Raw genomic sequence first — 21937 nt, 5'->3', positions numbered from 1 at the left:
GGTGATCTTTCTGCTGGTGTGATTTAATCGATCTTGTTTGTTGCTCTAGCGCCTTGTTATAATATCTCCAATCTCTCTATTCACGCGGAACAGCCAGCTCTCCTCTCAACGGTTCACTGCTTTAGAATCTCGACGTCATGGCGGCCATTTGGGGTAATGGTGGGCAAGGAGGACAGTTCCCCCTCGAACAATGGTTCTATGAGATGCCTCCAGTGACCCGGTGGTGGACAGTTGCGACCGTGGCCACTTCGGTCCTGGTTCAGTGTCATATCGTGACACCTTTCCAGCTGTTCTACAGCTTCCGCGCAGTCTACTTCAAGTCTCAGGTATGTGTCGGCAAGCCGAATACATGACAAAAAGACTCTTCGAGCGGTATAAAGCTGACGGTCTGGATAGTATTGGCGCCTTCTGACGACGTTTCTCTACTTTGGTCCGTTAAGTCTCGACCTACTATTCCATGTATTCTTCCTACAGCGGTACTCGCGCCTGCTCGAAGAATCGTCCGGTCGATCCCCCGCTCAATTCTCGTGGCTGTTATTTTACGCCATGATCTTCCTCCTCATCATCTCGCCGTTCCTCTCGCTTCCGTTCCTAGGAACCGCCCTTTCGTCCAGCCTGGTCTACATCTGGAGTCGCCGCAACCCGGACACTCGACTCAGCTTCCTGGGCATATTGGTTTTCACCGCGCCATATCTTCCATGGGTCCTGATGGCCTTTAGCCTGGTTGTGCACGGCATTGTGCCCAAGGACGAGATCTGTGGTATCGTAGTGGGCCACATCTGGTATTTCTTCAATGACGTTTATCCGTCTCTTCACGGCGGCCATCGTCCCTTGGACCCGCCACAGTGGTGGAGGCGCATCTTTGATCCGAGACCGAGAGCTGGTGACACACACAGAACCAACACGGCAAATGTCAATCGTGATTTTGCCGCTGCTGCTGCGCCTGAGGTTCGATGAACTACTACTCACGGCCTTGACGACTATGTGAACGGAGTATCGAAGACCTAACGGCAGAATGGAGTCCCCCCTTAAAGTGCCGACCCTTCTAAATTCGCGCGACATATGCTGGCCTACCTCATTCGAAGATTTTGTCTACCCGCGCCGTCAGATCGACGCAGGACTAATCGCTTGTTCCTGGTTTCCGCACGAAGTGCAAAGAAGCAGCACTTTATCTCCCATGAAAACGCTGCAAGTTGCGGGATGCCAGATTAGTCGATCACAAGGCCACCGAAGTAGCCAAGAGATCCACGAAGCGAACAGATGCAGCCATGAATTGCCAACGGCTAGCAGAGTTGTATGTCAGGATGCGCTGCGCCGACCCAACCCTGGAGTCCTGACTTGGAGCCTCGGAGGAATGAACCAATATGGCTGAACTTGGATGGTAGTTGCCATTTGGGCATAATCAGTGGTGCAACCCATCAAATGCACCAAATCTTCGGATGGGGGACATGGATATCTTCAATCCTTTGATATATCAATTTGATCTGGAAATGTAAGAATAGGAATAAAAATCCTAAATGGTGAACCGACATTCTGTAGGGGTGGACTTTCTAAGCCTTTCCAGGTACATACATAGTTATCAACGATCGTGGCCTGTCTGCCGGACGACATGCTCTATCCATTGCTTAGTCAACCTTCATATGTTTCCCTCACTATTATTGAGAGGATGCAGCGCATTCTCAGCTGGAGTACTGGACACATTGCCAGTTGCCACTGCTGTTCTGTGACCCCACCATTATGGAGCTGCGAGTCTGCGACTGAAGCTATGAGCCCGGACTCCACGACTTTTGAGGATATACTACGTAGACAATATGTCTCATGAACATCAAGGTCTGCGTAAGCTTGCGGGATATACTAGCCATGGAGAAGAAGGTGGCGCGGGTACCTAGAAGGATCTGACCCCATTTGCATATACAGTTACGGAATACGAAATACACTAACGGAGTAGGTATACTCCGTAGGTAGGTTTGTATCGATAACCTGGGAGCGAAGGGCTAAGTACTCCGTAGGATAATGATGGTGTCAACCTATGAACGACGCATGTGCCTTTTAGATAGTAGATACTCCGTAGTTAAGTGACAGCCCGATAGGCATCTTCATTTCGAATGAGGCGTGTCCATGGCCCATGCTCCAGGGCGATGCTAACCATGACGTGGATTGAAGCCACAAGCGTCAGGACCGCCGCGGATTTCGGACTGATGACCGCGTCATCGGATGTCTATCTATTGATATGAAGTATAGACTAACAGGGATCGTGACAGGCTGTGATGGTGCTGGTGGTTGTCGGTGGCTGGTGCAAGTTCACTACGTACACAGTAGTACGTCCACACTTTGCCGAAGAAAAAAAAAATAAAAAAAAAGAAAGAAAAATAAAAACCCGCATGCTTGCCCAATCAGTAAATCGCAATATCAACAACAATCGCGTCCTCCATGACCCATGAATATGATATTGACCCGCATTTCTGGACACTTTAGACAAAGTCCTTGATCCAATGGGAGAAGCGATAAGATGGCCAAGCCTTTTTGACTGCCACGAGTCCGCGAGTTGGTGTCACACTGCTGACTGCATGAAGTGCTGAGGAAGAATGGGATTCTAATTGGCTGTTTTTGGGGCTGATGTCGATTTCGGTTGTACTCTGTACATACTACTAGTACATGCACATGCACATGCACATGGTGCATTTGCGTAAGATTGTTCCATCTATGAAAAGTCTGAAGTCTCAATACTCCGTAGGCAATAACTAAGATTCAGAACTTCCAGATGGCAAACCCACGGTTTCGATGTACGAAATATCTGTCCGACCCAGGGCTCGGTATGACCCTTTACCCCAGGGCCCAGGGTTATCTCACGTGGCGATGCCTTGTCTTGCCCCCCCCCTTCCATCACTGTGATACACTGAGAGAGACTCGATTCTGTGGATGTGTTAGAATGTTGCCTGCCTTGCCTCTTACTTGGAGGTGATGCGAGGGTTTTTTTTTTTTTCCTGCCAAGTCTGGAACCGAGGATACTCAACCACTGGACGCGGCATACCATACATGATAAAGCTGCGCAGTGGCTGAAGCAAGTACTCCGTAATTCTTGCGACCTATTGTGCTCTTGGAATTATTATTGGTCTTGTGAACTTGTGACTTGAGATTTGTGAGTTGTGAGTTGTGAGCATACGTACCTCGGCTAGATATTTTGGGCTTAGCATTGTGGGACTGGCCAAGCCACAGCGTGTAATTACGCAGTGGATAGTGGATACAATAGTTACAGGGTTGGGTACTTGATACTTGGTACTGCCAACTGGAACAAAGAACAAATACTTCCCACTCTGATCGACAGCCTCAGTAAATAATTCCTATTGGCAAGTATTTTCGGAGCGCTCAGTTACTGAGTCTAGCATGGCGAATTGTGTGGGCCGTGGGGTGTGTGATGAAACTGAAAGTACTATGTACAACTACTAGTCTACTACAGTCTATTCCTGGAGCTCCTAAAAAGCAATAAGAATTGATCTATCATGCTAACATCTTAATAGTGCCTGTCCTCTCAGAACTCCAACATTCAGACAATTCTCTTCTGGAGGTGTCGTCCAGGAGCGATTTTTTTTTTTGTTGCAAATAGGAACCTGATCCACCCCCTCCGATTAACTTCGACACTACTACTAGGTTACCTACAGGCTACCGCATATCCATGCAGTGATACGAGTACGAGGAACGGTAATTTTAAACAACCAAAGCCAAGATCTCTCTCCCCAACCACTTTTATGTGGGATTCTTAGGATCTCGGCTGGGCGGTCGTCCGTCCTGTTATCCTCATGATCGAAGCATAAGGTGGAAAGAAAAGAGACAGGAAAAATTAATTCCCTCAACCCACATTGCATAAGATATGGGGGTAGGGTAGATTTCATGGATGCAGAGTCGCCGTCCATGTACGTAATTGATACCCGTTGTTGAGGGCGCAGCAACTTTGTATATCCCAACTCGCCAAGGTAAAGACAGGTTGATCAAGAATTTTGAACGAGCAAAACAGACAATATCAACATCAAATCTTGGTGCTCAGGTTTAGCTACACCAGTTGGCTCTTGTTCTTGGAGGCCAATGTCGCTTATTCTTTCTAGGAAGAGAGAAACATCAAACAAGACATGAAATTCTGACCAATGTGGATTAACTATCAATCTATAAGACGGAGTACTCCGTACTTGACTACTTACGACTTGAGAAGAGACTTGGAGAGACCACTATCTTGGTCACTATTTCACTATTTGGTAGTTGGTACCTTAAAAACAAGCAGACAAAGGGAATTTTTTTTCCCTTTTGATTATAATAAATTTCAGGATCACAATACACAAGAAGAGAGTACTGTGTACAAGTACAAGTACAACAAATAATGACTCCATAGGAGAATAATGCAAGGTCCATGTAATGGTATGATATGAAATTGTACTCCGTAATGTGGTATCAGTTAGTGTGGCGGAGGCTGAGCTCTGGCGCAACAAGTTCCCAACCTAAAGTCCGTTAGTTACCTTACAAAGTTACAGGTTTACCCACTTCTCTCCAGAGTCCAAAGTCTATTTATTGTATACTCCGTAATCTACTTGTTTCCCCCCTGGAATCATGACTCTTGGCCCATGGCTCATGGCTCATTGGAGGCGGCCATTGTTGACAACTTGACACGCCTCCTCCGTTCCTCTTCTTGCTTTCTTTCTTTTTACTGTCTATTATTATTATTATTATTATTATTATTATTATTATTATTATTATTATTATTATTATTATTATTACTATAGTTGATGCCATCGCGCCTGTTGCTAAGGCGTCGTTCACTCCTTCTCTTTTCCTGACTCTCCCTACTCCCTAGTAAATTTCCATTTCATTTCATCATTATTTTCCTATACTTTTTCTTTTTCTTTTTTTTTTTTTTTTCCCTCTCTTAAATCTCAACCCCTAGGACAGCCTAACCTCATCTACGTTCATTTAACCCCCATTAATATCCTTCGACTCTTGTGCTTTATCATTTCACCAAAAGTTACAACTTACACCTCGTTTATCTGTTGTTGATCCCTCAACAGTTCCCCCTCTCCCCGCCTCCCTTTTCACACGAGGGCACTCCCATATCGTTGAAGCTCTCTTGGTCTGTCAAAACCCATCAGGCTGTCAATCGCAGCTCAGATCACTTCTACAATTGCCACTCGCAAATCACCACTTTGCTCCATACGACTAGCCCCGAGTAGTGTGGCTTGTCGTTCGTCACTCCACGCCTCGTTCTCGCGCCAGTCCTCCCTTGTGGACTGTGGTGCACTTGCTCCTCATCCTCTAACTATCTAGAGCCTGTCCGGTGGAGGATCCCAATTAAAAAAGGGGGCGCCATAGAAAACTTAGGGCAAAACAGAAGCCTCCATTCCGTCCTCCTTCGCTTCTCTTTGAGAATATCCCTGGTTCGTTTCTTGCGCCGACAGCACGATCGTGGAGTTGAGCACGTCCAGTTATAATTTCTCCGGACTAGATACAGCTCGCCTCAGTCCATCCCTGCCAGTGGAAGTCGGGTTTAGAAAAAAAAAAAAAAAAACAAAACAAAACATTGCGCCTGGAACTCGTTGCGACCTCCTCTCTCCCCGACCGTTTTCCTCCTCATACGACACGACGTTACGACTCATATAAAATTGCTTGAGATTCAATTGGGGACTTTTGGTCCGGTCTTTGATCTACCTGTACTTGTTTCGCCAGCCATTGAACCGCCACTATGCGACGCGGTGTCCTGATCTTCCTCATCGTCAACCTCCTCATCGTCTCATTTCTCGTGCGCAGTGTCTTCACCCTCTTATCGCTGCTGGTCGAAGATGCCTCGGCCGACGCCATACGCCACGCGGAGCTTCCTTCGCCAAATTCGAGCTTAATTGAGCAACGGCCTCAGATCATCCCCAAGATCATTCACCAAACCTACAAGAACGAGACAATCCCAGAAGTATGGAGGGAGGCTCAGAAGAGCTGCATTGACTTGCATCCCGACTATGAATATATTGTACGTGACTGTCGTTGCTCAGTTGGTTATTCGGGATAAACTAACTTTGGGGATTTCTCGCTTTTAGCTATGGACAAACGAAAAGTCGCGAGAGTTTATCAAGGACGAGTATCCTTGGTTCCTCGACACCTTCGATGGGTACAAGTACCCAATCCAGCGGGCCGACTCGATCCGTTACTTTGTTTTGGCACACTATGGTGGAACCTATATCGACCTGGACGATGTATGTGACTGGACCGCACACTTTCTGCGATTCGACAATGTGATGCTAACTGGCCTGACACACAGGGCTGCAATCGGCGATTAGACCCCCTCCTCTCGTACCCGGCGTGGGTGCGTCGTACCGCTCCGACGGGTATCTCGAACGACGCCATGGGATCCATTCCCCAGCACCCGTTTTTCCTTCGAGTGATTGAACTGCTGAAATCTTACGACCGCAACTGGCTGCTTCCGTATATCACCGTCATGTACTCGACTGGTCCTCTATTCCTGTCGGTGATCTGGAAAGAATACATGCAGGATAAGCCGAGCGAGGCTGCCCGGGTTCGGATCCTCATGCAGGATGAATACAACAAGTACTCGTGGAGCTTCTTCACGCACCATGTCGGCAACAGCTGGCACGGCAAGGACGCCCGGCTGATTTTCTGGATGGGCCAACATTGGATGTTCCTCACGGTTCTGGGCTTCATCCTCGCTGCTGTCGTTGGATTCTGCCTCTGGTGGCTCTACGGGCGGGTGATCCTTCTGGGCGCAAAGTACCGCTACCGGTACTCGAAACTGCCCACGCTGGCGCGCCCGTCTACTTCCCCGACACGTCGCGCACGAAGTATGGTGCCGGCACTCCTTCGTCGTGTCAGTTTCAAGGAGGACGAGGAGTTTGGCCATGCTACGGAAACCTCTTACGAGCTGTACAGCCGACGCGATTGAAATTTCGATTGCTTCTTGACCATTCAACATGTGGCAGTATACGACTTCTGATACGACCTTTGCATCTAGCTTTCCTTTTGCCCCCCCCCCCCCCCCCTCTTCCCCCCTCAGCAGATCCACCGACTGCTCTGACACTCCACGGTCTGGGGTATCGTTGCTTTGTTATGAGCATGCATGGAGTTTTTTTTTTTTTTTGAGTCCCGGATTGACCACAGCGCTCCCTTTGGAGGCAATGGTTGCTTGTACATGTTTTTGGCAAGATGACTTGAATCTATCTGTACGCGAGACGGCCTGTTTGATGGTGCACTCGCATATTATCTGGCTTTCCAATTTCCCGATCTACTACCACTAGTACTCTTTTCGCTTCACCTTCCATTCTCCAGTGGCTGTTGTTTTTTTTTTACCGATATTCCTTGTATTCACCCTTTCCCCTTACTCTTTTCTATTGCTTTCTTTTTCCTGTCAACATAGACTTGTGGTCGTGTTGGGTGCAGTCACCCAGTTACAGAGAGACCTGGAGTCCGCTCGATATGCAGTGTGAAAATAGATCTTGGCTCATGACAGTTGTATCATCATCTTCGACCTGGCGTAGGAAGTAGGGAAGCTATTCATTCCATTCCACCTCAGACACTTCCTTCGGGGCATCTCTGGGGAAGTCTTGCCATTGGCCATCTCAACTGCTGATCCCGGACTACCAAAGCAGCCAATAACAAGCCCAACGAGGAGAAACAAGCAATCCTCCCAACATTCCACTGCACGAATCTGCACCGACCAGGGGTAGTGTCTATTGTCTATCGACCTACCGAGGCCAATTCAGACATGAACGGCGTTTCAAAATCCATGACAAAGACTCCAATAAGCGTTTGCCATCAACCCTCTCTGCCCGCTGATTTGACCCTCACCGTCGCATGGAGGAAAGTCTGTCTGCTGCAACTGTCAGTCGCGTAAGCCGGTAGGACTACGGAGTACGGACTACTAGTCAAACCGGATCGGCCGTTCCTGTGTGCCAGTTCGTCAGTTTCTGTTGCTGGTGGGAATTCTGAGACAGATGGATGCGTATCGAGGTAGGTAGGTAGTAGGTGTTTTCCACGACTAGTTACATGGATCATGGGGGCTTCGGTCGTTTCATTTTTGTGCTCCACTGCCAAAAATGTGGGAATGGGGGAGTGAGCAGGTACTAAAGAATCTTATACCCCCCCGTCCCCTTCGCTTCCCTTTTGCTGGGATGTGTGTACAGTTGAATGTCTGTGCGGTTGTTCTACTTCGTTTAAGTATAAACCAGCGTGCAATCGGAGAAAGTATACCGACCCTCGGAAACCCACCATCATGCGGTCACCTCTCCTCTACAACGCCTTCCTCGTGCTCTCCCTCTCGGCCCTGGGCTCTGCAGCACCCGCTGCCTCGACAAGATTACATCCAGATCTCGTCCCCCGGAAGATCAACATCAACATCAACATCACGCCCGAGCAGATCGCCGCCATCGCGCCCAAGTCCACATCCTGCGCAAACCCCCCGGCACCAGGCGAGTGCGCGACAGCCGCGCAGGCCGCGCCACACATCGCCCGCTCCTTCGAGACATACCAGGTGACGTCGGCCGCGGAGCAGGCGGCCGTGATTGCGCTGATGGCGTTTGAGAGCGGCGAGTTTGCGTATAACCGGAATCATTTTCCCGGTGTACCTGGGCAGGGGAGTATGTTTGCCTTCTTCTTCTTCTTCTTCTTCTTCTTCTTCTTTCTGTTGGGAGGAAGCGACTGATTCATGCTGATGGCGGATAGCCCGAAATATGCAATCCCCCGCCTTCAACGCCAAATACGCCGCTGCGCTGCCCGAGCTTGCCGAGCCGCTGGCCCAGGCCGCGGGCGACCCCGCGCGCGTCCTCGACCTGCTGCTCGCGAACGAGGAGTACGACTTTGGCTCCGGGGCGTGGTTTCTCGCCACGCAGTGTGCGCGCGACGTGCGCGCGGAGCTGCAGGCCGGGTCGGAGGCCGGGTGGCAGAGGTATATCACGGGTTGTGTGGGGACGGAAGCGAATGCGGAGCGCAGGGCGTACTGGGCGCGAGCGGTGCAGGTGCTGGGGGTGTAGACTGTTAAGAGGGGTTGGTTTAGTTTGGAGGAGCGCTTGTCAGTCAATAAGAGGGAGAGGGGTTGTGGCAATGCAGTATATTGTGTTTGGATTTCATCTGTATCATCATAACTTCGTCTCTTGGATCCCTGTTTCGAGTTCAAATCTCAGAAGGAATTGTTTTTTTTTTTTTTTTTTTCCGTCCTCACTCCTCTCTTCCCATGTTCCGGTTCCCATGATATACATACAGCTTCGTTGTTGATGGTGCCTTGTTTTCCTTCCCTTACCATCTACCGCCAGATTTATCACCCTTATAACACTCCCTTGGTGCTGACAATATCGCCAGCTCCAACCTCACCCTCCACCTTCCTAGCACAGGCCGTGCGGATCGCCACCGCCAACGCCTTGAATGCACTCTCCGCGCGGTGGTGGTCGTTGTCGCCGTACGTGCAGCCCACATGCAGCGTGACGTCGGCCGCCTGCGCAAAGCTCTGCAGCCCGTGCGTGATCATCTCCGTGCTCAGGTCTCCCAGCTTCTCCCGGCGGAAACCCAGGTTGATCACCGCCCACGGCCGGCTGGACAGGTCAATCACCGCCCACGAGAGGGCTTCATCGAGCGGGGCGTCGCCGCGGCCGAACCGCGCCAGCGACTGCCGCGCGCCCAGCGCTTTGGTGAACGCCGCGCCCAGCGCGAGGAAGGTATCTTCGGTGGTGTGGTGGTCGTCAACTGGTTGGTTGGTTGGTTTGTTAGTTAGGTTGAGGGGGGTTTATGGGGGGGGCGGTCGAATGAATAAGATGTCGGGACGGAGGAGTGTATAATGAGAAGAGAACATATAACCGTACTGTACAGATCCCCCTTGGCTCGGATGGCCAAACTCCAGCCCGAGTGCTTGGCCAGCGCGTGCAACATGTGGTCCAGGAACCCGATCCCGGTGCTCACGGTGATCTGCTGCGTGGGCGTGAACTGTGTCGCGTGCGCGGCATCCTTAGGCGGCACAATGCCGTGCTTGGCTGCCTCTGCCTCCTTGGGGTCCGAGGGCGCTGGGAAGTGCTCCGATGGCTCGTACGCGGGGAGCACCCCGCCGTCCAGCGACAGCGAGACTTGGATCTTGGTCTCGTTTGTGACGCGGGAGACGATCGCGGTTCGGGCGGGGAGGGGCATGATGTGTGAATTGGTGTTGGAGGGTGGGGGGTGGTTAGGAGTGGAAATTCGAGAAGCCTCCTGGTCTTCTGGACGGGTTGGATTGTAGTTTAAGAAGTTGTACGTCAAGGTGATGCTCAAAATGGACGGGGTCTGTCGTTTTTTTTCCTCCTGTCCCACGTATTCGTATCGGTACTGGAATTACCGGGGTTTGGATCTTCTCATTCTCCGATTCTGCGTCATTTCGCCTGTTATCAAGCCATTATCAGGCGACAAGTCAGATCCCGACGGAAGACATTCTATTCATCTACTTTTCTTTTTTTCTTTCTTTTTTTTCTTTTTTTTTTTTTTGCTTTCTACGAAGAGATTCACCAATTAACACCAGTTCTACATCATGCCGTCTGCCAGTCAGAAAGGGGACATTGATCCTCCAGACGAGATCACCTCCGAGGCTGTTCAAGGGTTCCTCACTGGGGCGTTTCGGGTGCGTTTTCTAAAGCCTTAACACCCAGTCTCGTTCCAACATGAATCCCCTTTTCCCGCGCAGACCGCTGTAGCACACGCATACTGACAAACCGCGTCCGCCCCGCTAGTACGGCTCCGTGTCCATCCTGGCACATATGATTCTTCTCCTGCCTCATCCATTCAAATTCTCGTCATCCACAACAACTCCGGCCCATTCGCCATCGCAACCCGGAGCCTCCTCGGCAAGGCCATCGCTGTTCTCCAAAGAATACCTACGATCCCGCCTCGTGTATCGCCCGCTCGAGGGTTTCTCCGAGTGGCTGTCTCCGACGTCCCGAGTCTACCGGGGGCTCACGCCACAGTTCAAGGTCTTTCTACAGATCGCGGCAATGACACTGGGCGGATGTATCTGGGCGGAGCGGAGGGTGAACGATTATATCGAGTTTATGAGGAAGGTCAAACGCGCCGAACGGATGCAGGCGCAGCGGATGGCGCAGATCTCCGGGTCGGGGTAGAATGTGGTTATGGACCAGGCTGGAACAAAATGATGACCGGTGGTCTCAACGGATTATAAGAGAGCATTCAGCATACCAACCGGAGTGAAGGTGCGGATGTATATGCCCTCGCCGTCTACCTTCGTCATCATCAGCATCCGCTCTGATCCTGCGGGGGTTAAAAGGGGGATGATCTTCGCAGTGACGACGGACAAGTCGACCGACGGGTACCTAGTCATGTAGATCGTTGGCCGGTCATGGATCAGGATTCGACCATTCGCGTCCGTAACCAAGACCGTGAATTCTGATGTGCTCAAGACGTATTATCCGCGAGCAGAAACCGGGCCTTGGTGATCGTCGTGATGTAAAGGAAGCGGTTGATATGACATCAGGAGAAGTCTGTCTGTCGAACCGACAACTCGATTTGTCTAGTATGCCTTTTTTTTTTGTTTCCCCCCAGTGGCACTCTCTGCCCACCTTTCTACTTGGGGTACTCTGTGCATGTGGAAAAATTCATTCATCGGTGCAGATACGAGATGCATACTGCATACTGGAAAGAAGATGTCCATATGCAGCCGAAATCAAGTCCAGAACCACCGCTTGCTTATCAATCATATGATTCTCACGATCGATTTTTCGGTTAATAATTCCATATCAATCTTTGGGACCGGCTGTCGTGGTGGACAATAATTGCGGTGGGAGTATCTGCAACTCTGCATCCTTTAGTTCGAAAGACAGAGTTTTGGAGTTCCAGCCTTACATCCACTAGTCTAGTTATTCACTTGGGGCATCTCAGCTCTCAGGCTCTCTGTACTCCGTCAGTTTGACATGAGAACCTTCGAAAGCATCTCTGATCTTATCATCTCGGGCCTGTGGGTCAATGGTGAAACAGCTGCTGCCAGTGATCCAACTAACTATTGCGGGAACTGCAAGTGAAGGGGGAGTTAAAGACCTCAGGATCCAAGGTTCAAAGGTGGAAACCCCCATTAAAATAAGGATTCTCGATGGGAATCGGTTGAATGGACTAATTCATACGATCCAGAGATCTGGTTAGGGATCAGCGATGGCGCTAAGGGGAGTTTGAGTATTTGACCCTTTTCGACTCCGTAATATAATTGAGTGCAAGAGGATCTTGTCGTGACTCGTGAGTAACTTTGGGAGGCGTTTTTTTTTTTTTTTCTTTTTTCATGTCCTGACTCCTGAGTCTGACTCTCTCAGACTCTCTCAGACTCTCTCCCAAGAAAACTCCCAAGTCAACCGTCGCAGAAAAGGCTCCCCATAGCGGGGCCTCTGCAGGGTCATCTTTGACGGTCGATGTTTCGTTTATTCTTGCTCGAACTGGCGTGATCCAGAATTCCAGATACTTTTTCTTCATCCTTGTGTAAATGAATGATGCTTTGAAATTGGAGTTTGGATAAAGCTAGAGATTCATAGTTAGCCTGTTAGGTAGTTGAATCGGTCATTCCGAATCTCCTCCTAGTCTCACTTCACCACCCCTGCTCCATAGCGGGAGTAGCCTATTGCGGAAGATTTTTTTTTTCTTTTTTTCTTTTGCTCTTTATCTTCAAATGAGAAACTGACACTTCTCCAGAGTTGATCATGATCATCCTCTGATAGCTGGCTGTTCTCATCTTCTTGAGTAGTTGTTGTTGACTGTTTGCATCCATTTGAGCAAATCATGATAATAATGCTAATAATGCAAAGAAATACACATCAAATGATTCGATGCTGACATCATCTATCCAATGCTGATCCACAAATCACGATCATAATCATAATCATAATCAAAATAACAGGAACAAATTATTATTCATTATTATTCAGATTTCAGGCACTCCTGAGTCCTGAGGTATCTATCTTAGTTACTATTAGACGTAGTAGACTGAGCATCAATTCTTCATATTTCCTACGATCATCATTGAACTTATCAACAGCTAAAAGGTAATTAACTAACTACTACTATGTTCCGAGAAGGAATATCAATTCCTCCTAACCAGATCTTCATCATTCACAGAGTATCAATCTCTTTTCCTACATATCACACATAGCTATCATACCCTCTTGTTCTCCCACGATCTATCTACCTGCTCCGCCTCCTCAGCGACTCTCTCTGTTTTCGGCTTCAATTGCTTCCCATTCCGGCGCTTCATCCATCAGCTTTGTTTGATCTGATTCTCTCCTGGGTGGTCTCTTGTCCTCTTGTCCTCTTGTCACTTTTATCTCTGCTTATCTGGCTTATCCATCATTGTTGTGAACCCTTCCACATACCTCAAGACCTTCTTATTGATCATCTTCATGAAGCATCTGGAGAGGGCAATTGTGGACTGGAATTAGCCTTCTCTGTTGATTCTTCTTCGTCTTCTTCTTCTTCTTCTTTTACTACTTGGTTATATCCTTCGTTATTAAACAATCGCCGGCGACTACTACGTCCCCCTACTTATCATTATTTGACCTCAAAAAAGTGTCTCTATCCTCGCTGTAGCTTCTCCGGGTGCTTTGCGCTCCTCTTCCCCACTACCTCTCCTCCTCCTCCTCCTCCTATGGCGCCTTGACGGACTGCTTGTATGTTCCCACCTTCTTCCCTCTTCTCTCTCTCCCTCTCTCTCTTTTTCTCTTTTGCCTCGTCCTAGTTGCTCCCCTTTCCCATACTTAGCTGGTTCCTGGTTACTTTCCCTCACCCGTGTTTCTGTTTCTTGGGGGGGCTTTTCTCCCTTTTCTTTTCCTTTCTTTTTTTCTTTTTCCCTTTTTCCCCTTCTGCTCCTGCTCCACAGCTCAAGCTAGCGCTTGCTGGTCCAGATAATCATGCTCGCGTCCTCACTCGCTCCTCGTCCAATATGCATTTCCATCCTTGCCATGTGGTGACACTCAGCTAACTCGTTTTTGTCTCTGCGCGCTTCTTACAGTCGATCCGACGTCGAGGTCGTCGATGCGAGCGACCATTTTCACTCATTCTATTCTTGCCTCCGTGTCATTCGTTTCTCTCGCCTGATCTGCGATTCCTTCCCTCCATTAGTCCACCCTACCCTCTCCCCCGTATTCTCCATTTCTCATCTCCTCCCCTCCCCCCTCCCCCCATCATGGCCGATGCCTTGGGGAAGAAAGAGCGGAGAAAAAGTCTGAGTGTGTTCAGTCCATCGACGACGGCCTCGATTCTCTCCGGTTCGGGGATCACCCACGATCGATCCCCCTCCGACGATGTCAACACGCTCAAGAAGAGACCCCGACGCAATTCCGGTTTCTTTGGTGTCCGAAACACCAGCCCTCCAGGCAGTCAGACCCAGAGCTATCCCAGCAACCCCGAAGCAGATCGCTCCGCGGGCTACGCAGCCCCGATTCATTCAGTGACAACCCCCGAATTAGTCCGTCCTCGCCGCAGATCCCTCCAGAAGAAGCGCACGTCCGTGTTTGGCTCCTTGCGATCGCTGCATTCCCTGGATGATGAAGAGAAATCATTCGGGCGCTCCAAGGGTTCGCCCGTGGACGAGGAGGATGGCTTTCCCAACGCTCGACAAGGAATTGGCTCGGTAATTCTCCATCATGGAGCAATCCAGACGACAGGGGGCATGTGGAGGAAAAAAAGTCAGTACCTGGTCCTGACAGACACCCATCTGGTTCGATTCAAGAGTCAGAGCAAGGCCGCGGAGACTTTCGCCTCCATCCCGGCGTCCTATGCACGGTCTCCCGCGTTGAATCGTCAGTCAATTGCCTCTATCAACTCCCTACAAGAGCCGCAACTCGCAGCTCCGAGCGATGCCTCTGCTGGAATCCCTCTGAACAGCATTATTGCAGTCTACATGTTGGATGACGGCAGACCCTCGTCCATGGTTGAGGTTGCCTATCTGGACGAGCGTCTGCACAAGGCAGCATTCATCCAGATGCAAACACCAGATCTTCAGGAACTAAACCTGTGGATGGTCGGCATCCGTTCAGCCGCCGAACTCATTCGCACTTCGGATCCGCTGCCCGTCGATCCCAAGGCGATGGAGTGTGTGGCTCGAATGCTGGAATATGAGAGAGATTACGACCCAGAAACGTTCCGCATGTTCCGTGTCATTCAAATGGCCTCCAGTAGCAAATCCTCCACGCGGGCCTCGTCGGATGACCTCACCAAATTGTCCCCCACGGGATGTTACCTCGCCCTGGGCTCGCACAAGCTGCACCTAATCCCCCTGCACAAAGTGTCCGCACGCTCCTCCGTGGTGTCGCTGTCCGATTTGGAGACCGCAACCTCGTTTGGCCTGATGAATCTCACGAGTCTGTCCATGGAGTGGGGGGATGACAGCCTGCATTTGACATTCCGAGTCCCACTCCGCAAGCCATTCTCGGTCTTTCTCGCGTCGGTACATTCCCTCGAGGTTGCTTTCTGGTTAAGGCAACAGACGGAATTTCTGCGGCCATTGTGGCTCCGGCAGCCATTTGACTTCATTGTTCCTCGGGGTCTGGATCACGAGAGCAATTTCCCGCCAGTCGGTTTGAGTGAAGACTACGGTTGCTTTGATCGGACGCTGGTCGCCTATTCCGCTAGTTATGATATCGATACCTCCAACATCCGTTACACGATCGACATGCAATGTGATGATGCACCGTGTTTTCGGCTTCTGCCTCCCGCTTCACCTCATCGTCAGAAGTACAGCGCGCTGGAGCTGATTGCGGTCTTTCGCGCTCTCCGGTACAATGAGTTCTTCCGCTCCATCTCGTTCAACGGAGTCAGTCTCGATGCGCTTTCGGGCGTCCGTGATTTTCATGGGCAAGATAAAGACGCGTCCTCCACGCGTTTAGGCGTCACCGTTCACATCCCCGGACAAGAGAGCTTGTCAGTGCTGTCGCAGGAAATTCGTGCCCTAGCGCTCAAAAGCACTTGTCTCAAACGGCTGGATTTCTCACACACGTTAAGTCGCACTCCCAAGGCCGATAGCGAGAGTCGCGACCCCGGCTGTGGCATTCCGGAGGCGCTGTTCCCCATCTGCCGTCGGGAGCTCACGAGCGTTGACTGTGTTGCGCTGAACGGGATCAAACTCGGCGATTCAGATCTCGACTATCTGGTTGATGCCGCCTCACAAAAGGGGAGCAACATGCGTGCGTTGGAGCTTGGACACTGTGGCCTGTCTGTTCACGACATTGATCTCCTTCTTTCGACAATCATCGCTCAAGCCCCAACGCTAGAGACGTTGAATATCTCGGGTGTGCAGGGCCGCTTGAGTCCCGATCTTCTCCAGCAGTATCTTGGATATTTTGGCAAGTTGAAGAAGCTGGACCTCTCGCGAGTCTCTCGAACTTCGGGTCCGCAACCACTGATCAGCGCAGAGACCCTGGTCAAGTGGCAACTGGAGGAACTTTCCTTGAGTCGGACCTCGGTCAATCGAGACACTGTCGATGCCATCGCGACCTACCTAGCAAGTGATATGTCTCGAAGCCTCCGTGTGCTTCGGCTTGACCAGTGTGGATTGTCAGGGCAGGATGTTGCTATTTTCTTGCACTCGATGGCTATTGTGGGTGCGTCCCGGGATCTGCATCTGTATGTCAGCGAGAATCGGCTCGACCTGGGGTCGTCGTATCTCTTCGAGGCGATTGCTCTCAATAAAACCCCATCGCATCTCTCGATGCGGATGATTGATTTCAAGAAGGAGGAGCAATTTCAGGAGCTAGTCGAGGCTCTCAGAATGAACGAGACATTGAAATTTCTCGACATCTCGAAGGCCTCGCTACCTTATGACGCCGGACCGGAAACGTGCAAATTACTCCAGCTGATGTTTGAGGAGAACAGCACGTTGGAAGATTTGGACATTAGCGGGGAGAGTGCACACTTGGATGTGGCCCGTTTTGGAATTGGTCTCAACCTCGCGTTGACCGGTTTGAAGAAGAATAAATCTCTCAAGGTGCTCAAGATAGAACACCAGAAATTAGGACTGCAGGGCGCAAGCACCTTGGCGTCGGTGCTTGAGGAGAACACCTGTCTCAGGGAAGTTCACTGTGAGAATAACGATATTAATCTGCAATCGTTCACGGTGCTGGTCAACGGGCTTCAGCGGAACAGGACCCTTCTCAACCTGTCCTACATGGATCGCGACAGGGTTCGATCGCTCGAAAAAGTACGCCGCGAGATTGAGAGTGTGAAACGTGATACGAACTCTGCCCAGGGCTCCACGACCAGTTCCATCCGCCGCTCGATACATGCTGCCATGCACGTCAAAAATGCAGCCGTGGGCAACAAATTGACCAAGCATACATCCACGACCAATGCCTCCCGTGGTGCAGCCTCGACAGCCACGGGCACGGCATCAAACGGGTCTGTGCAGCAACATGCAGTGGATCGTGACATTGAGGTCATACTACGGTCATTGAACCAGAAATGGGACGCAGAGGTTGCGCGTCTGCGTCGTTACCTATTTCGTAACTACAACGTGGCCAATGGAGTAGACGATGGATATACTGGACTCGACGGCGACGATGCGGCCAGTGACGGGCGCCCAGCAACGGCAGCCAGCCTTGGCACAATGTTGGACAATCTGACATTGGACGGAAAGAGGTCCACCGATGATGTTCGTTCTCGGTCTCGAGCCGCCTCACAGACTAGTCCTGGGCTGGAACTGCAGATTCCCTCGAAAGTTCCTAGCCCCAACAAGACGGAAGATCAGCCTAGCCATCTGGACATATTCAAGAGCCTCGATGAGGACAGCAGCTTTGGATCCGGACTGGCCGATCGACCACAAACGGTTGATGTCCACCTTCCAGACCACGGCTCCGTGACCCTAACGCCTGACTATTCAGGGCCGGATGCATCCTCTGCGCACTTGGCAGTGCCAGTGCCCGCTCTTCCTTCCATTGCAGCCAAGCCAAACAGCGTCCGAAGTGTCCGCAGCTCAAGTACCACGTCCACCAGCGCGGGGACAGCGGCGAGTTCGCGCAGCACCTATGGCGCTGCATCCTCCACGTTGAGAGGCTTCCTTGCGCGAGGTGTATCAAAAGACCGGCGCGGAATTGAGAAGCTGAAACCTGGGCCCCTCTGTATCACAAGTGATGCGCCACCACGGCTGGACTGGTCACCACCCCAACTCGGACTCCGTGACTTCTAATAGTTCTCTGGTCATCTTCGATGAGGCTTGGTGTGTGTGTGACTTGGCCATGTCTGACAACTCTGATGGTGTCATTGGATACTATCATCCATTAGGATGTGTCCTAGAGATACCTTACCTCCAGAGTCTTGTCTTCGCTAGTCGAGACACGCTCTGACTTGTACAGCACAACATAGACTGCCCTTGGAAGCAGCATCCAAGGACTGTTTCCTTCCATTCTTTGTTTGATGTTTTTTTCAATTCCTTTCCCCCATTTCCCCTCTTGAATCTGTCAAGACATACTTGTGCAGTCTTGTGTTTATTTGTTTTTGAGACTCGTCATGAGGCTACTACCTCTTCTTGAATTGTTTGAGCAACTGTGCGCGATGCTCCCATCATCGCTCCTATTAGAACTTGTTACTTACCCTCCCCCTGTACAAGTCTCTCTTCTTCATTCCTTTCCTTGTCGGCATTTTTCTGGTGTCTCAATACCCAGTTGATATTTCTCCCCATCATCATCTCTCTCTCTCTCTGGCTTTTTCTTTTGGAAGGCGTCTATCACAGGATCGAAAGCAACAATCATGGATCCGCGAGTTTGGCGCACGGGCTCGACGGACGATTTCAACTCCCTGAGTTGACAGGGTTTTTACTCCAATCTTTTTGTTTCTCGGCGCTCTTTTCCAATTACTTTCTCTTCCGTTCTTATTCCCCCTTGTGCCTCTGTTATCATCTCCGCCGAAACGAAGGGTGATGATTCTAATCGATAATGTCTTAAAGAGGTGGTCTCCGCCTTCGAAGCCCGGTCTTCCGAGCTGGAGCGAGACATGCTTTGTTGAATTCGGATCATGTCTCTTTTTCCACATGAATATTTTGTATCTAGAAAGGGGCTGTGTATGAATACTATATATACTTCAAGATCAACGGAACCATGTCTCCATGTCTCCATGTCGTGCTCGTTTCAATGTATCGGGTTATTTTAGCGTTCGTAAAGGCGACTGCAGGTTCTGACCATTCAGCTTGAAATGCTTCCATACGAAATACGGTTCAGAGATATTAATTGCTTCGATGGAAGTACCTGCCACTGAGAAACGCTCCACTACCAATATCGAAGAGGCCATATCATACTGAAAGCACATAGTGCTCAAATGCCGGACAAAGTTCAAGCAGAAGGATCCAAGATCCATGAAAACAACATGATATTACAATGCCTGGGAGCGGAACTCTGATCTGACCTAACCTAACCACAGAAGAGGGGGGGGGGGGGGGGGGGAGGGGAAGGGAAGAGAAAACGCCGCTAGATGATATCGAAGAAAAACATAGAACCCTGCAGGCACCCTAGAAATGCAAAAGCCAAACATATTCTCACGCTATGGGGGAGGGAGAGAGCCCTGAAAGCGGGATGGACGATGGTATGTATATGTAAAGCATCTTGAATCCTTAGGCTGATTCGCCCAGCACGACAATGCCCTTCTCCTTGTCCAGTTTGTCCTCCTCCTGGCGGTATTTGCGGCCCCGCCGGCTGATATCGCGCAGTTTGCGGATATATACATTGGCTGCGATGTCGCTCTCGTCCTCGCCGCGGCCGGCGAGGGCCTTCTGGCGCCGCTTCTGGCACGCGGCGTACAGCGACTGCGCCTGTGGGCCGTGGAGCTCCGTCAGCTCCCACTGCACGGTCCAGTCGTCTGTCGACCTGTATTCGTTTGGCCGCTCAACGTAGAACCCGTTGACTTTGTTCTTGATGATGAGCGTCATGGCGAGAAGGTCGCGCGGTTCGTCTGGTTGAGCTTGCTGCTCGGGTGCGGGAGTTGACTCCGCGGATGGTGAGTCGGTCGAAGCGGCGGCTGGTTTTTGGTCGGTGGTGGTGGGAGGGGGAGAGCTTTCCTGTGCAGCCTGGGCCTCCTTACCAGACGTCACGTCTGTCTTAATTTCCGGAGTGCTCGAGGGCTGGCTCTCTGCTTTCTCAAGCACCGCTGGGGAAGATGATGGCTCGGTTTCCTCTATGGGAGTGAGGTTCAAAATGCGCCGTTGATATGCTTCGATCTTCTCCGAATTCTTCGTTTGAATGGCATGGATCTCTTCGTCGGTCACCGGTTCCGCAAAGATGTACATGAACGGTGTCTGTGCGTCTCTCGTCTCAAAGTGGAACCGAAGAGACTTCTTGGGGAATTTCGCCGTGGCTTTGTCAAGAACCTTATTCCATAGGGCAATGCTAAGCTGGAACTCGGCATCACCTAATGAAGTATCGGATTGACCATGCAGAGCCTCGTCCATTTCCGGTAAACTGACATATTGGAACCCGAAGATACGCTCAATGTTGTGGAAAGCCACAAATATTCCGTCCATGCGACCGACACGCACTTGGAGAGAATATTTCAGAAATGCGGCCCGAATCATGTCAAAGTATTCGCGTTCATAGGACTCATAAGTGCCGAAGCGACGGCGGATTTCATAACCAAGACCATGCTCGAAGTTGCGCACGTCCATGCGAATAGACACGACCGCTCGAGTCTTCAAGTCAAACATTCCAGTTCCCGGAAGTCTGGGGTCGTAAGCGTCCAATTGGGATCTCATGACGAAATCACCCGTTGTCGAATAATGGTAGGCCTCAGGAATGGCTGATTCCTCCTCCGCTGAGATCTTATTTGTACTGGTTCTTCTGTATCGCTCAAAGTCCTCCTTTGGTAATGTGAGAAGTTTCTCCAGTGACTTGCCAAGGTTCATCAGGATATTGGCAGAGTCGAATTCCTTATCAGCGTCAATTGCGTATACGCCGTCTTGGTACCGGAGAAACATGGCCGATGGAGCTCGCAGAAGTCGCGTGAACGTACGCAGCTTATCTGGGAAGCCTTGCGAGAGTGTTGAAGCATTAATTGGCCTCCATGAAGAAAGGAGGTAATGAAAATGAGAAAGCACCGATGTCATGCTTGAAGACGAACCCACATACTTCTTCTTCTCCTTAGCTGCAATTCCCCTAAGGATCTCGTCCCTGGAAGAAGTGATGTATTCCTTCAGCGCATCAAAGTCGAATTCAGTCACAGGCATGATAGATCCAAGATAAGGATCGAAATTGAAGACACGAGATCGAGGATCACGAAGGTGATAGACGCCAGGGCTTTCCGGACCGAAAGTCAGCTAAAACTTTCCAGCAGATATTCTTGAGATGGAAGGGTACTCACTTGAATAGAACTCTGTCAAGACCGAATGACAGTTGAGGAACCGCCGGAGTCTCGGTTTTCAGCGCTTTACATCAGTCAGCAACGAAAGGTCAAGGGGCATCGCACGAGGAAGCAGGATACATACAGGTGACGGATAAATCCCGCGAATGAAGTGTACCGAAATCCTTGCCACGTGAAGCGCCCGTGACATTGGTTAAAATTTTTACATCCTCTCTGTCTTTCGGGGCCGTGGCTCTTGACTGCAACAAAGAGACCACTGACTGGAGCGAAGATTGAATGCGCGCAGTACTCGCGGACTGGAGGCTTTCGGTCAGCTTGAATTGCCGCGCCTGAACTGAAATGCAAGGTGACTCACGTCATCTTCAAACTCCCCTTCGACACCCTCCAATTTCTCTTGCTTTGTTCTTGTGGTTGGCTTCCTCTCCTTCGTGATCACCCTTCGTATTTTCGGTTCCGATTTCTCCCTCTCCTTCCTTACGCCTCTTTTTGGTGGACGCTCAAAATCTGATTCCAGAGATTCGATGATTTCTTCTTGAACGGATGGAGTATCGTCATCCGCACAGATCTTTGTGCCTAATTTGCGGGCAATCGACTCTGTGATATCGCTCCTCGACCGTAA

At 50.4% G+C, this 21937-nt stretch overlaps 7 protein-coding genes across 7 annotated transcripts, besides 11 other annotated features; 5 read left to right on the top strand and 2 right to left on the bottom strand.

The window, feature by feature from the left end:
• Nucleotides 1-137: 137 nt before the first annotated feature.
• On the top strand, nucleotides 138-957 carry derA (putative ER-associated proteolytic system protein Der1; the record flags this gene model as incomplete). Its single annotated transcript, XM_001270080.1, has 2 exons — nucleotides 138-326; nucleotides 397-957. 2 exons carry the CDS (start codon nucleotides 138-140, stop codon nucleotides 955-957), a joined length of 750 nt encoding a protein of 249 aa, XP_001270081.1.
• A 1380-nt stretch (nucleotides 958-2337) lies between these two features.
• Nucleotides 2338-2376: a microsatellite.
• A 2322-nt stretch (nucleotides 2377-4698) lies between these two features.
• Nucleotides 4699-4767: a microsatellite.
• Nucleotides 4700-4763: a microsatellite.
• Nucleotides 4768-4877: 110 nt separating the features above from the next.
• Nucleotides 4878-4905: a microsatellite.
• Nucleotides 4906-5722: 817 nt separating this feature from the next.
• Nucleotides 5723-6928, top strand: ACLA_095870 (glycosyltransferase family 32 protein; the record flags this gene model as incomplete). The annotated part of the gene is made up of 3 exons (XM_001270079.1): nucleotides 5723-6001; nucleotides 6069-6224; nucleotides 6290-6928. 3 exons carry the CDS (start codon nucleotides 5723-5725, stop codon nucleotides 6926-6928), a joined length of 1074 nt encoding a protein of 357 aa, XP_001270080.1.
• An 80-nt stretch (nucleotides 6929-7008) lies between these two features.
• Nucleotides 7009-7035: a microsatellite.
• Nucleotides 7036-8254: 1219 nt separating this feature from the next.
• ACLA_095860 (uncharacterized protein) lies at nucleotides 8255-9011 on the top strand (the record flags this gene model as incomplete). Its single annotated transcript, XM_001270078.1, has 2 exons — nucleotides 8255-8618; nucleotides 8704-9011. The coding sequence occupies 2 exons, from the start codon at nucleotides 8255-8257 to the stop codon at nucleotides 9009-9011; spliced, it is 672 nt and encodes a 223-aa protein (XP_001270079.1).
• Nucleotides 8629-8661: a microsatellite.
• Nucleotides 8630-8661: a microsatellite.
• A 290-nt stretch (nucleotides 9012-9301) lies between the features above and the next one.
• his3 (imidazoleglycerol-phosphate dehydratase HIS3) lies at nucleotides 9302-10152 on the bottom strand (the record flags this gene model as incomplete). The annotated part of the gene is made up of 2 exons (XM_001270077.1): nucleotides 9302-9717; nucleotides 9834-10152. The coding sequence occupies 2 exons, from the start codon at nucleotides 10150-10152 to the stop codon at nucleotides 9302-9304; spliced, it is 735 nt and encodes a 244-aa protein (XP_001270078.1).
• Nucleotides 10153-10442: 290 nt separating this feature from the next.
• Nucleotides 10443-10482: a microsatellite.
• A 43-nt stretch (nucleotides 10483-10525) lies between these two features.
• Nucleotides 10526-11111, top strand: ACLA_095840 (uncharacterized protein; the record flags this gene model as incomplete). The annotated part of the gene is made up of 2 exons (XM_001270076.1): nucleotides 10526-10615; nucleotides 10725-11111. The coding sequence occupies 2 exons, from the start codon at nucleotides 10526-10528 to the stop codon at nucleotides 11109-11111; spliced, it is 477 nt and encodes a 158-aa protein (XP_001270077.1).
• Nucleotides 11112-12298: 1187 nt separating this feature from the next.
• Nucleotides 12299-12326: a microsatellite.
• A 1111-nt stretch (nucleotides 12327-13437) lies between these two features.
• Nucleotides 13438-13466: a microsatellite.
• A 125-nt stretch (nucleotides 13467-13591) lies between these two features.
• Nucleotides 13592-13630: a microsatellite.
• A 537-nt stretch (nucleotides 13631-14167) lies between these two features.
• On the top strand, nucleotides 14168-18163 carry ACLA_095830 (uncharacterized protein; the record flags this gene model as incomplete). The annotated part of the gene is made up of 1 exon (XM_001270075.1): nucleotides 14168-18163. One exon carries the CDS (start codon nucleotides 14168-14170, stop codon nucleotides 18161-18163), a length of 3996 nt encoding a protein of 1331 aa, XP_001270076.1.
• A 1416-nt stretch (nucleotides 18164-19579) lies between these two features.
• Nucleotides 19580-21184, bottom strand: ACLA_095820 (uncharacterized protein; the record flags this gene model as incomplete). Its single annotated transcript, XM_001270074.1, has 1 exon — nucleotides 19580-21184. The coding sequence occupies one exon, from the start codon at nucleotides 21182-21184 to the stop codon at nucleotides 19580-19582; it is 1605 nt and encodes a 534-aa protein (XP_001270075.1).
• Nucleotides 21185-21937: the final 753 nt, after the last annotated feature.

This window comes from Aspergillus clavatus, genomic scaffold, assembly GCF_000002715.2.
Source record: "Aspergillus clavatus NRRL 1 1099423829804 genomic scaffold, whole genome shotgun sequence".
Taxonomy (NCBI): domain Eukaryota; kingdom Fungi; phylum Ascomycota; class Eurotiomycetes; order Eurotiales; family Aspergillaceae; genus Aspergillus; species Aspergillus clavatus.
This window is presented reverse-complemented; position numbering and strand designations above follow the sequence as displayed.